The 12,640-nt window shown below is 41.5% G+C and overlaps 1 protein-coding gene across 3 annotated transcripts in view; it reads right to left on the reverse strand.

Annotated features, from left to right (window-relative positions):
- ATP8A1 (ATPase phospholipid transporting 8A1) overlaps positions 1-6,622 on the reverse strand; it is a 97,479-nt gene extending 90,857 nt beyond the window's left edge. Inside the window, exon 1 of one of the 3 annotated variants that reach the window (XM_030449745.1) lies at positions 6,248-6,622. In XM_030449745.1, the coding sequence (XP_030305605.1) occupies positions 6,248-6,296 (49 nt within the window). In that variant the 5' untranslated portion in view covers positions 6,297-6,622. The remainder of the gene's footprint in view (positions 1-6,247) is intronic. The other 2 variants (XM_030449746.1, XM_030449747.1) reach the window with 2 other exon arrangements.
- Between the last annotated feature and the right edge of the window lie 6,018 nt (positions 6,623-12,640).

The raw sequence follows: 12,640 nt of genomic DNA on the forward strand, positions 1-12,640 counted from the left end.
CTATGCATCTATCCTGGTTAGCTACAAGATGCCCCATCTCTGTTCAGAAATTGGGCACACTCTTCTTGCCAGGTAGCTGCTGATTTTCTGAACTGCTTGAGGTCAAAGAGAACTCTGCAGCACAGCTGCAAGGGAAGCCAAGGCTCAGACACCATTTCTGGACTCTCAGTATGCCAAAAGTCTTCAAGGACACTGTAGCATCCTGGCCTGCAGAAAGGACATGCCTACCCTACAAGTTTTTTTCTGTTTTTAAAGTCAATATATCATGTTTAGTGAGTGAAATTTTCCACTAATTTATTAGTTACAGGACTGTATGTTCACAGGTACCACCTTAAGTATGACTGGGAGTTTGTTCACATAATTACTCACTAAAATTGCAAATAAAGGATAGCCATGCCATACCTAAGAATGGAAGGCAAATTTCACCACATCACCTCTTGGTGAAAGTAGCCACATTTCTGATAAAAATTTGTTTGAAAAGGATGCATTAACACACAGAAAGAATTAAAAAGCACTGTTGCCCTTCTGTATCTGTTGGAAGGTTCCCAGACAACAGAAGCGTGTTGATTGAAACAGTCAGTAAGTTGACAAAGAAAAAAATAATACAAAAACTTGAAATACAGAATGCAGACAGGTAAAATAAAAACTCCAAAACATGTGCACAGACAGTAGCAAAGCATCAGCTGTCACTAAATTCTCATTTTTAAAAATCAGTGCAAAGAGTATAACCAAGAATTGAAGATGAAGCAAGCTTTCTAATCTCTTTGTACAAAACAGCATAATTGTTGTGTCACAGTTATTAAACTGATACTCACCTAACTCACTTTGTTCATTGCATTAAGCTATCAGAAAAAACAGGTCTCAAAACAAAAAGTAATATCACTCCTTTTGGCCTAAAGGCCACAAAAGTTTAAGGTCACAGCATATTCTGAAGTACCTCTAAGTAATAATTCCGAAAGTTTACATTTAGGCAAGAGTAAAGCAGCACTTATCACATTTCAGATAGAAACTGTGATGCTGGACTTCTAAGACCTGCATTCAGAAAAAAGAATATTAATATATTCCAAGACTTTTCTTCCTCTTCTGTGGCTTGCAAAATTGTTGATGTTTAACTAGAGTTGAGGTGATATTTAACCACCACTGAATTATCAAAGATATTCTCTGACATACATTTGTATATCTTCCCACTGACAGAAAAGCATTAAATCAGCACTTTAAAAAGAATAATAGGAAATGTCAAGTCATTGTCCTATTCTGACCATTTATTATGCTGAAACAGAATGCCTCAAAACTCATTTCTTCTTAAGATTTAGTCACACTTTCTGATAATACATTTTGATTAGTTTATATAACAACAGCCCAAAACCCAATAAAAAATGTGCTTCAATATCAATGGAATTCAACTATTACCCTAATCAAAAAGTTCACTTACTAATCTGCTGCATAAACTGGAATGACTGTATATAATACTTTATTCTGAACTCTGATTGCTATTTGCAAATTTGCAAATTGCAAATTTGAAAGTTATTGATGGATAATAACAAAAGGTCACAAATTGCATCCAAAATCACCTCAATAAATACTGGATATTTTGTTTCAGGATGTCCTTTAATCTGTCCATAATTAAAGAATGAAAGTAAATTATATGCAAGAGTGTGTAAAGGCAAGAAGAAACTTGAAACAGGATTGTTCTCAGTTCTGAATATATGGATGATATTTATATTCCAGGGTACAGGTTGAATTGGAAAAGAAAAAAATCACAGGAAAATGTGTATTTTGCATGCAAGTTTTCAGTTTTTCTAGCAAGAAAAATATTTAAAAAAACAAAAAAGGCTGAATAGATAATGAAATATACAAAAAAAATTGACCCTAAGCAACCAGCTAGAGCTTTCTGCAACAGGAGAACCCACTGAAGACCGTATTTTGCTTCCAGGAATAAACTTGTGAAAAGCAACTCTGTTCCATCACAAAATATTTGCAGCAACTTTTCCTAAACCATCTTGATAATAAAGTTTCTAAATTACTATAACAGCAATAAACTCTTAAGAGTAAAGATTGATCAATATTTTCCATATATCCACATTTTCCTTTCAGTAGGGTAGTTTAACAATTTCAGCTTTATTCCTTAAACCAGGCTTATTTTAATGACAAGAAATGGACAAAGGTAAATAACGCCATGGAAAGAAAGGGAGGGAAAGACAACCTTTACTAAAATACTGACAAGGATTTTAATTAACTTTCCTTAACCATTAAGAATGTTATTTTTAGTCTCAAAGTACAGCATTCAAAAGCTTTGAAAGCTACTGCTGTAGCCAAGAACCTCTTACACCAGTAAGTCTGCTAGCTCATATTTCCAAAGAATGCAGCACAGTTTGGAGAAGGTATCATTATGTAAAAGAAGGTGCCTTCAGTTTGTCATAATGCTGTGACAGACCTTCAGTGACAGAAAAGGCACTGGGGACCTTACTCATCAGTCTGTCCTGAGGAGTCAGAGCACAGAAGGGAATTGCAATGACCTGCCTGAGCCTGCTGCTACCACTGAGACGGCCAAGCCTGGGCTAGAACTATGCCAAGTTTTTTTCCAATTGTGAAGCACTGGGATCTCTACATAGTTTGCAAAACACACTTGGTAGAAAAATCTCCACAACAGACACAATTAAATATAATGAGCATGATATCTGGTAAAATGTCATATAGAAACACCTAAGGATATATTAGGCAATATGAAAACTGATGGTATGCAGAAGACAATCTGAAGACCGCTGCAGAACTCCAGAATACTTTTCCCTCTTCATATGAAAATCATCTCATCTCGTCTCATCTCACCTAAATTCCTAAATTCAGCTGCTTTCATTCAGGCATTTACTTACACTAATATGAAGAGCTAGTTATTACTTATTATTGTTGGTAGATAACACCATAGCATCTCAAATTTCTACACTTTTTCGATAACCTAACATAGTTCACAATGAACTCCTCAGAGAAAAAGCACTAGTACTTCAGTATTTAGTGAACCCTAGTAAGAACTGCCACCCAATTTCTCTCTGCCAGTCTCTTAAAAGAAATAAAATGCTTTGAATGATTCAGTTTCATATTGTTCGATAGATGCATGTATTAACTGTACAGCTATATAGCTAAAGTAACCACAGTTAATTACTGTATTTAATAAAGCTAGGTAGAGGCTACACTTCTCAAAAATTCCCCGTGTGTTTTACAACTTAGAGAATACATGACACTGATGTTATTTCCACAGCACCAAAATGTCTGAAGCTCAATTCCATATTGAGGCTACTGGTGGTGATATCACATGTAGTAATTTCCTAAATTCATTTAGGAGGGACAGATCTTCCATGCATTAAGTGAGACTTTATTGATCCATGTATCACTTTAGAACAGCAACATTTTCTAGGCTTACAGCAAACTGCAGGTGCTCTTTGCAGCAGGAATAGTAGACAAAAAAAATCTATTAAAACAGGTTATAAGCATGCCTGGTTATCTTCCATTAGTCATGAAAAGCACAAGAACCTGCAGAGGTTTGGAAGAAGGCCGCAAAAGTAGTAGTTCCTTTACAACAGAGTTCTTTCTCTATACAGGTAACATTGCCTTACAGATGTTAAAACACCTAACATTTTTATTTTGGAATAATTTATAGACCGTAGTGTCAATGCTTCTGCCAGACAGTTCTTGGGAACAATACGTGTGCAATGTTCTGACAATTCTGACTTAAGTTTATTTCATCTGAGCGCATCAGTTGATTTTATCTAATAACACTATTACTCTCTCTTCATGTCAGAGAGCACTTATTTCTGAGATGATGCCAAGACAGTCCAGCCTGATAAGGTAGTTCATGATCCATGGAAAAGGTCCCTGAGTCAGAAATTACTTGCTGCAGTGAAAGGAGGGAAAATGAGGTTTTAACCTCAAAGATACAAAACATTTTCTAGAATAAGGGACGTAATATTAAGCCATCAGACGCCTACAAGTCTTCAGCTAATCGTCTGTGCCACCACAGCATTTATGGAAGCTGCTGCTTGTGATTACAGTATTTCTAGAGGCTTCTGAAGAACACACAGGGACCCTATCAATAACAAGAAGTTACTACTCATCACTATAGGCAAGACTTTGGCAGCTTTATCATTCACTCTGCACAGTGCTTATCTAAGAGCCTCCTGTGATGGTCATAGCTAAGGCTTTACAATTCAGTGTTACTGTCAAATGTTAGAGATGAGAACACTCAGCAGAACTCTAGAGCTCTCTTTTTTAGAAAACAGTAACATTTACTTGCAAAGAACTACCCAAATGTGGACCAGTTGGAATTGGAAGCCACCTGACTTGAAAAGAAAAAAGGAAGAGACTCATTGCCACTGGTTTCATTGTAAATAAATTTAGTTTAAATAAACTGAACTGAATATAATGAAATGAACAAATGTGTCAAAGAAAGTGTCAAATTAATCTAACAGTTAAAAATAATTTTTCTTTGAGTAATACTATCAACAGTTTAGTAAGACTCAATAATTCCACTGCTAGGGTGAAAAATTATCACTTAATTTTCCAAAGTTGTTCTCTAAAAAGTTTCACAACTATTTTCAGTCCTAAAGACAGTATTTTGAGAAGCCTCTTAAGCTCTGTATTTAACTTCTTTACAGTCATCTGAATTTGAACACTATACAAATAAGTCAGACTTTTTCTTCTTTTACAACATCTGCACATCTCAGATAGACTTTTATCTTCAGGGAACATCACATTTGTTCATTTAATAACCATTAAGAGTCCTGTAATTAGATAATTTTCAAGAGAGCATCAATTTTCCCAATTTATTTGTGCTAAGCTTGCAGTGAAAAGCAACTGTCTGGAAAAGAATGACTGGCCAATAACTGAAAAGCACTGAAAATTTTAACATTTAACTAGCACCACTTAGGCATATACTAACCACTGTGAGTAGAGCAAACACAGCTGCAAATGCTTTTCAGAAATCTCCCTGGAAGGCTATACCTTTTCCCTTTCTTAGAAAGATGCATACTTCTGTTTCTTGGCCAGCTAACACTTCCTGCATGGAGACAGAGCCACATCTCCTACAAACCTGCTTATGGGGGAGGAAGGCATGCAAAAAGAAAATAACATCAAGGTAACAACCTACTGCTAACCTACCTTTCTTCCTGTTCCTTGTAGCACAAATGAAAGTATTAGGAGGAAGAGGAGGAAGAGGAGGAAGAGACCTTCCTATATAGGCAAAAAATAATCAACTTGATGAAATGGGTTAACTGAAACTTTGAGACAAACAACTACACCTGCATATAGCAAATGCTAAGCCTTCATCATTAGTGACACTGCTGTCATTACCTACAGCAACTGAAAATCATAACCGGGCCCAACACAGTGCTGCTTTGCTATTAGTGATTCCAAATCTTAGTTTTGTGCGCAATAAATATATAAAGATCATTTCACAGCCGTGATTCCTCCTACAAGGCAGCTCTTGACACGTTGCTATCTGAAGGTAAATAACCCTCTAAGCTAGGCATGAGACACCCGCATGCTCCGAAGCTTCCGGGCACGTCCCCTGTATCAGAAACGTTTGTTTCTGATGATCAGTGCACACTTACATACTACACACGAGCGGTACGGCGACCGAACCCTGGGACGAAATACCCCGGACAAATACCCCAGGGCAGGAACCACCGCTACCTCCCCGCCGCTCGGGGCCAGGGGACCCTGTAGCCAGACACACCGGGGAAAAGGGAACAGCCGCTCGGCCCGGAACGCTGCCGTGGCTGGGGCGACAACCGCTGCCCGAGGGCTCCCCGTCCCCAGCAGACAACGGAGAGCCCTAAATACGGGACCGCCCGGCGAATATCCAGCCCCGGCGCTGGGTAACTACCCGGCCGCGGCAAGCGCTCTGGGCGATGCGGGGAGACCTAACCCGCGCTCAGGGTGTGCGGCGGGGGGAGAAGAGGCGATGGGAAGACCTCCTCCCCCCACCTCCTCTGGGGTCGGGAGGCGGGCGGCGGGCACAGCGCGACCGGAGGCCTCGGTGAGGGGCGGCGCGGCGAGCAGCGTTGCAGCAGCCGTCGCGATACGGTCTCCCACCGCCTGATCTCCCCGCTGCCCCCTCCCGGACAGGCAGCGCAGCCGCCGCTGTGGCTCAGCGCCCGAGTTGGCGGAGCTCCGGCCATGGTTTGTGGTCTGCCTCTCCTCCCTGCTTCCACCCTTCCCTGCAGCCGGGGAGAAGCGAGTGCTGAGCGGCACTTACCCTCTGCGCGGGAGCGGATCTCGGACACGGTTTTCTCCACCGCCGGCATTGCCGCCAGGCGGGAGGCGGTGGCGCGGCCGCCTCAACCCGCAAGCCCTGCACCTGCCGCACGCCGAAGCGCGGCCCACGCCGCGGCGAAGCTCGGGGCGAGGGCGGCTGTTCCCGGCAGCGGGGCTCCGCGGCCACAGCTCCTGCGGCAGCCCGAGGCGGCAGCCTCTCGCCGCCGCTCCAAACTGACAGCCGGGGCGCCAGCGCTCCGCGCTCCCCTGCCCCCTCTGGAACCTACCAACTCCGCCTCCCCCAACACCACTTCCCCGCCTCTTCGTCCCGCGGCGCCTGGCCGCCATCTCCCGCCCCAGCGGGCTGGGACGCGGCAGGTCGCCGTGCTCTACCGGGTACTGGCACTACGGAGGGTTTCGGTCCCGCTTGTGGAGCGAGTGAAGGGTTTCTGTTGTGATAGCTCCGCACTCTGCCACCACCACCCCCGGTTACACGAGGGGAATGGAACGCGCCGAGCTCTGTGCCGCTGCCCAGCACTGAGGGCGGGCGGGGGGAGCCCCGGGGAAGGCCGCCCGGTGTGCCCGCTCCTGGAAGCTGGAGCGGGAGGGGTCTGTGTCCCGGGCGGCGGAGCTCAGCCTCGGCGAGGAGGGAAGGGGGGGGCCATGGGGGCCGTTTGAGAGCGGCGACCCTTGGGCATCACCGGCTTGGCAGGGCAAGGCAGCACGGCGGGGGCAGTCCCTTGGCATGGGCAGAGGAGGTTGGAGGAGGCGGGGGGGAGGGAGGTCAGCAGGCAGGTCGGAGCTCCGCAGCTTTGTTTGTTTGCACAGGGGACTCCCCGCGTCCCATGGGCTCTTCCGCTGTTTAGCGAGCAGTAAATGAAGGGTGGGGGGCTGGAGGCGGGAGGTGTCCATCCGGAGAGGGAATTTGAAGCTCCCATGCCCCCTGCTCGGGCGGAGGAAGGTTTGGTGCTGCTGCTTGACAGGCGGCTTTCAAAACTCCCTCCCAGCTTTTTGTTTTTAATCACTCATAAATCGGAGCGCTGCAGTTTGACGGCTCTGAGTCAGTGCGAATCCAGGCTCTCCTCCTGTGTGGGCTGGTGGAAAGGAGGTCCCAGCTGTAGATGCCTCAAGCTGAAGCTGCAGTGGCAGTTCCACTTCTGGACTGCTATGGTGACGCTTGGGGGACTGAAACAGGCTGAGCAATGGATCTCTGGCATGTTGTCCCCATCTCTCAGGAAAGAGACAGAGTGTAAACAGGTTGGAGAAGAAAACAGGGAAGAATTTAGACCTGTAGGTCTTGACATACTTATGTTTTGTGTCCATTTCAGTCAGATGCGAGGCACACAGGCTGCCCTGAGAGCCATGGGAGTTATGAAATAGAATAAAGCTGCTATTGTCCCATGAGTCTTGGGAGGATTTGATGCTGACATGCCTGCTAAAGGCCAACATTGCATGCTTCAGAAATAATAGCCGGATTAGAGACGTGGGATTGTTGCTGATTGCTTTACAGAGCATACATGCGACTGTGAGAAGATACACAGTCTAAACAGCTACAGTCTTTTGTTTGATTAAATTGTTTGAATTTAATCTGTGTAAATCTATGAAGTGGCACTTCATTTATGGACAAAAGTGGACAAAGGATTTGTTTTTCGTTAGTGGTGAGTTCAGATACCAGGAAAGAAGAATACTTTGCTTCACAGAAGACTGTACTGGGAAATAAATTGGGAAATAAAGCTTTTTTTTCCTTTTTTTTTTTTTTTTTTTTCTTCTTCCTTCTCTTCTGGCCATCACCCAGAAAACCTGCTGAAGACTCCTCTTCAGAAGAGAATTCTCTTCTGCATAATCCTATACAGCAATCTCTTTGGTTTGTCCATGGTTTTGTTTTTGTTGGTTTTGTTTTATTTTCTTCTGAACCAGAAGCAAACATTGTAGAAATATACATATTTGTGCTTTTTTACTGGAAAAACAAAATGTTTGGAGGGAACATGCACTGTCTGTGCAGTTAGTTTTTAGAAATACAAAGTGTAGGTCATAGCTATATGACCTACAGATTGGCAGATGCAAGTTACTTACTGTAAAAAACAGATTTAGTTTTCTGTTGAGATTGAATTGGAGGCTAACTGAAGCAGTCATTTAGAAAAGTCAAAAAAATATATCCCTTCCTGTTCATAGCAGCCACATTATTGTTAAAGACTGCAACCAGATTCTAAAACTCACTAAATTTGAATACGTGCCAGTTAATATGACTTTGCCCCACAATGGCATCAGTGCTGGTGAAAATAGGATTGTCACTTAAATCTACTTTAAAATCCCATTTTATTTCTAAACTCTTCTTTTTGGCTGTAAGATCCATGGCAAGTGGTACTTATTACTGATACCTTTGGGCAACTGAAAACTTAGCTATTTGGGTACAGAAAATAGTAAAGCAATGCTGCCAAGTGCTCTTTTACATTTTCAAGTACTTATTTTACAAACAAGGCCGCTATCCACATCACAGAATAGCACAGCAACAAAATTAGTAGCTTTATTCTTGCTACACTTTTGTGTACTCTGAGTTAATGTGAATTCTTAATATTTTTTTAAGCCTTTTTTAATGTATAGTATGAATAATACTTAAAAAAAAACCCCAAACATAAGAAGGCTTATTTAATCTTACCGTCACTTAAGACATTCTCTAGTTTTTCAATTCTGTTCAACACAGCCTCAATGCTAAGCTAAACACATTTAACCGTTTCATTACACAGCACATAGTTCATCCATATGATCCATATGTCATCCAAACATAGGAAACTGGATTAGTAACAAGTTTAGTAACAAGTTGCAACACTATTTCAGGAGAGGATCTGTTGGCAAACTACCTGGCCCTTGTATTTCTTTGGAAAGTGAGTATGTGAGCTCCATCCCTCCACCTCTCACCTCTTCTGTCATAAATATACCGTGTCACTCATTCAGTTTCCATCTCCACACACCACCTTTTTTTAGTTTGTATAGCAACAGGTCGAAGATTTCCACACTTGAAAACATGCTCTACATGTGAGGAATTCAGGGAATGTGCATGACAGGGCTGCAAAGCAGAAGCAAGTCAGTTGGCTTTCCAGTAAAGATGTCAATTAAACAGTATGCCTAGATTATACTTTAAAGATTAGATGACAATGTAGATTGATCTCCCTCTTTGATTTCAATGTGTATTTTGAAATATATTGAGGGCTTGCTGTAACCAATAGTTACTTATTAGCATTAGTTTTTAGCAGATAACTACCTTTTGGCTCAAGAGGACAAACACCTGGTGTTTTGGTCTTTTTTAAATTACTATTTTATTTTATTTTATTAAATGCAGGGAAATTGTATATCCATAGAGGGGCAAGTTATTTCAAGTGGAGAAAAATTCTTGCATTGACAGCGGAAATACTGAACTAATAAACCAAAATTGTGAAAGGCCTTGATTACAAGTCTATTTGCATGTCAAAAAACATTACACATACTATTTCATAACCTCAGTTATGCCTCAGACTGAGTTATGATGAAGCAATCTTACCTCATCAGCTTATCTCAAATGGCCTTCAGTGGTGTAGACTACTTAAGATGAAATCCGTGCCTGAAAATTGTATAAACATTTATTTCATGAGAACTTTAAAGATAAGAATTTCCATTATTTACAATACAACAAGTGTCCACTGTAGTAGCCTCCCAAAGTAAGAAATCTTCTCTTTAAAATGAATGCATGTATAAAAGAAGGAAAGTTATGTCTGCAGGGTTGAAGTTTTCATAAACTTGGCATATATAAAAATTTGATCTAAATTTTTCCTGTAGTGCTGTTAATGTACATTAAGAGGTAAATTTTTCCTATATAATATACTGTCAGAAAACATTTGGCCAGGTTTCATACAATAGTGGAAGGGAAAATTAATACTGTAACTCCTGCTTTTTTTATTTCTGGCATATGTCTTTTTCCACTTCATAAGATATTGAAGAAAATGGAGTCTGTGCAATTAATCCCAAGCTCTCATGTAACCACCCTCTTTTAGTTTAGTATATAAAATACTCCCACGGCATGGGAAATTTATAATGAAATTTTATAAATAGCTACATCTAAAATTTAAAAAGATACAAGCAAAGTAACCATTTTAGCTGAGTCTATTAATTTGCCTTTTGGCTAGGACATTATGTATGGTATTGTTGAAGACTAAACTGTGCTCAAAGGAATGAAAGCACATTCTTGCTTTCCTTATCTTCTTTAACCCTCTGAAAGGACACCACTTGCAGGCTTTGTGTACAGATTTTAAAGTCCATATTGTGTATGTCTAAGCTTAAGCTTCTGCTATCTGCTCTATAAGCAGGTCAGATCAAGTGCTTTGAATTTCTTCCTGAAGCCATTAAAATGGTGAAAATATGTTTTATTTATGAAACGATTTGTTAACTCATTTTTATTTTATAAACTTTTATATCTCTCCTGTTAGGTTTGCTTAATCTTCTCAGATAAATATATCTCCAAAGCAAGTTTATTTAAAATATTTGATTTTTCTTTGCTGATATCTCAAGTAGTCTCAGTGAAATTCCTGACAGTTGAAACAAACATCTGCTTTGTTTGCCCAAATACAACATCAAATTCATCGATGAGCTTGTACTCTGGAAGCCAGCAAACTCTATCCAGTGCTCTCATGTACTTATCAATATCCCACTGCAAGATATGAAGAACTCTTTGTCTTCTGCTTGCTGTTGTTCATGTGATTATGCTTTGCCCTTAACTGTTCTCTACCCCTTCTCTCTGGATTAAAAGTTGACCACCTGTGGAAACAGGCTTTGAGCTCTGCATTGTAGAATGCCTTTGATCTGTGCAAGCCAGTGTAAATTTATATTGTGTGTATCCTTTACGATTTTGAAAGGCAAACCTTCTCCTTCCCTAGGGCAAGACATGTTAATAAAGGAAAACTTAAACACCTGAAGTGGATTTTTAGACATACAGAACATATCAAAAATACATCAGATCATTCAACCTCTTGGCTGATTTTTGAAAACCTGTGGAGGCATTCCTCACCTGCTGAGGTGAGCAGCTACCTCACCAAGCTGCTGTAGCAGTGCCCAGGTGCATGAGTAAGCATAGGGAAGCAAAAAACCCCAGACAAAGAGAAACAAGGTGTATCTGAAAAAGTAGATGCTACATCTGTATATCCTTCCCTTTGCAGATCTACACTTGAGCCTAAAAGTCCTTTATTCAGATTTCCATTATACACTGTTAGATACACACTCAGGACATGAGAGCAAAAATATGTAGGGAGACAGTTCCATAGCATAAGCCCAAACTCAACAGTTACTTGCCATGAAAATCTACAAGAACAAGTTCTCTGATGTGCATCTGTACCATTTTGTGGCAACATCGAATAGACCACCTCAGTTCCAGGTTGCTAGTTCCTGAAAAGAAATAATCTCAGATATTTAAAAGGAACTGGGACACTTGGAAGCAGCCAACCTGCAGATGTTCATGTTTATGACATAGCAAGAGATGCTTGCTTAAGGATTGCATTTTTATCTGTGTAAAGGAGTAAGATACCTGCATTCTATTCCTTCCTGTATGCCAAGGGACCTGTTGTGTGAACCTGGGTAAATATGTCCTGGCTGCTTTAATTCCATTTCTTTGTGATTTGAGCTGTTTGCAGCAAAGTTTCTCTCCTCATACTCATTTGAGTAGTGCCAGTCCCACTACAGTAGAGTCCTGGTCTCAGTAACAGTTCTAACAACAGTGCTTAGCTTTTTGCAGGAGGTGTTCAATACCATGCAAGACTGGGCTGAAATGACCATCATTTGGGGCTTCTATGGTGTTCAGTAGTGACTACAGGTCTGCAGCAGAGACAGTTTCCCACAGGATTGCCAGTCCCTAGCTGCTGTACCCATAAGAGCTAGTGTGCTACAACAGGATAAGCAGGAAGAGCAAAGCTGTACAAAAGCAGACAGCTAAAAGAGAATCTGAAAGTGCAGGTCTGTGTGTGACTCACAGCTGCAGAAAATATGAGGAGGAAGAATATCACACCTGAAATAAAAACTCTGCCTGAAAACAGGGCAAAGGTTTGGTCTCTTGCCAGACTATTTGGCGTTCACCACGGGTTCAAGACTATGATAGCATTCTGCAGGCACCCCTGGATGTTTGTGAAGCTGTGACAAACACGTGAGCAGCACCCAGTGCTCAGCAGAGAGAAGCCGAAACTGTTGTGCTGGTAGTTTTTGTTTAGTACTGTGACAAGCAGATTTGTCACATAAGGAAAAAGTCACGGGAGCAAGCAGTGTTGGCACATGAAGTGGATCAGGAGGAGTGTGGACAGCCAGATGGCCTCTTTATGGCTAATAACACACACAAACACTAGATTAAAACCACAGATGAGAAACAAAATGCAGATGTTTA

The sequence above is a fragment of the Calypte anna genome, chromosome 4A, assembly GCF_003957555.1.
Source record: "Calypte anna isolate BGI_N300 chromosome 4A, bCalAnn1_v1.p, whole genome shotgun sequence".
Taxonomy (NCBI): Eukaryota; Metazoa; Chordata; class Aves; order Apodiformes; family Trochilidae; genus Calypte; species Calypte anna.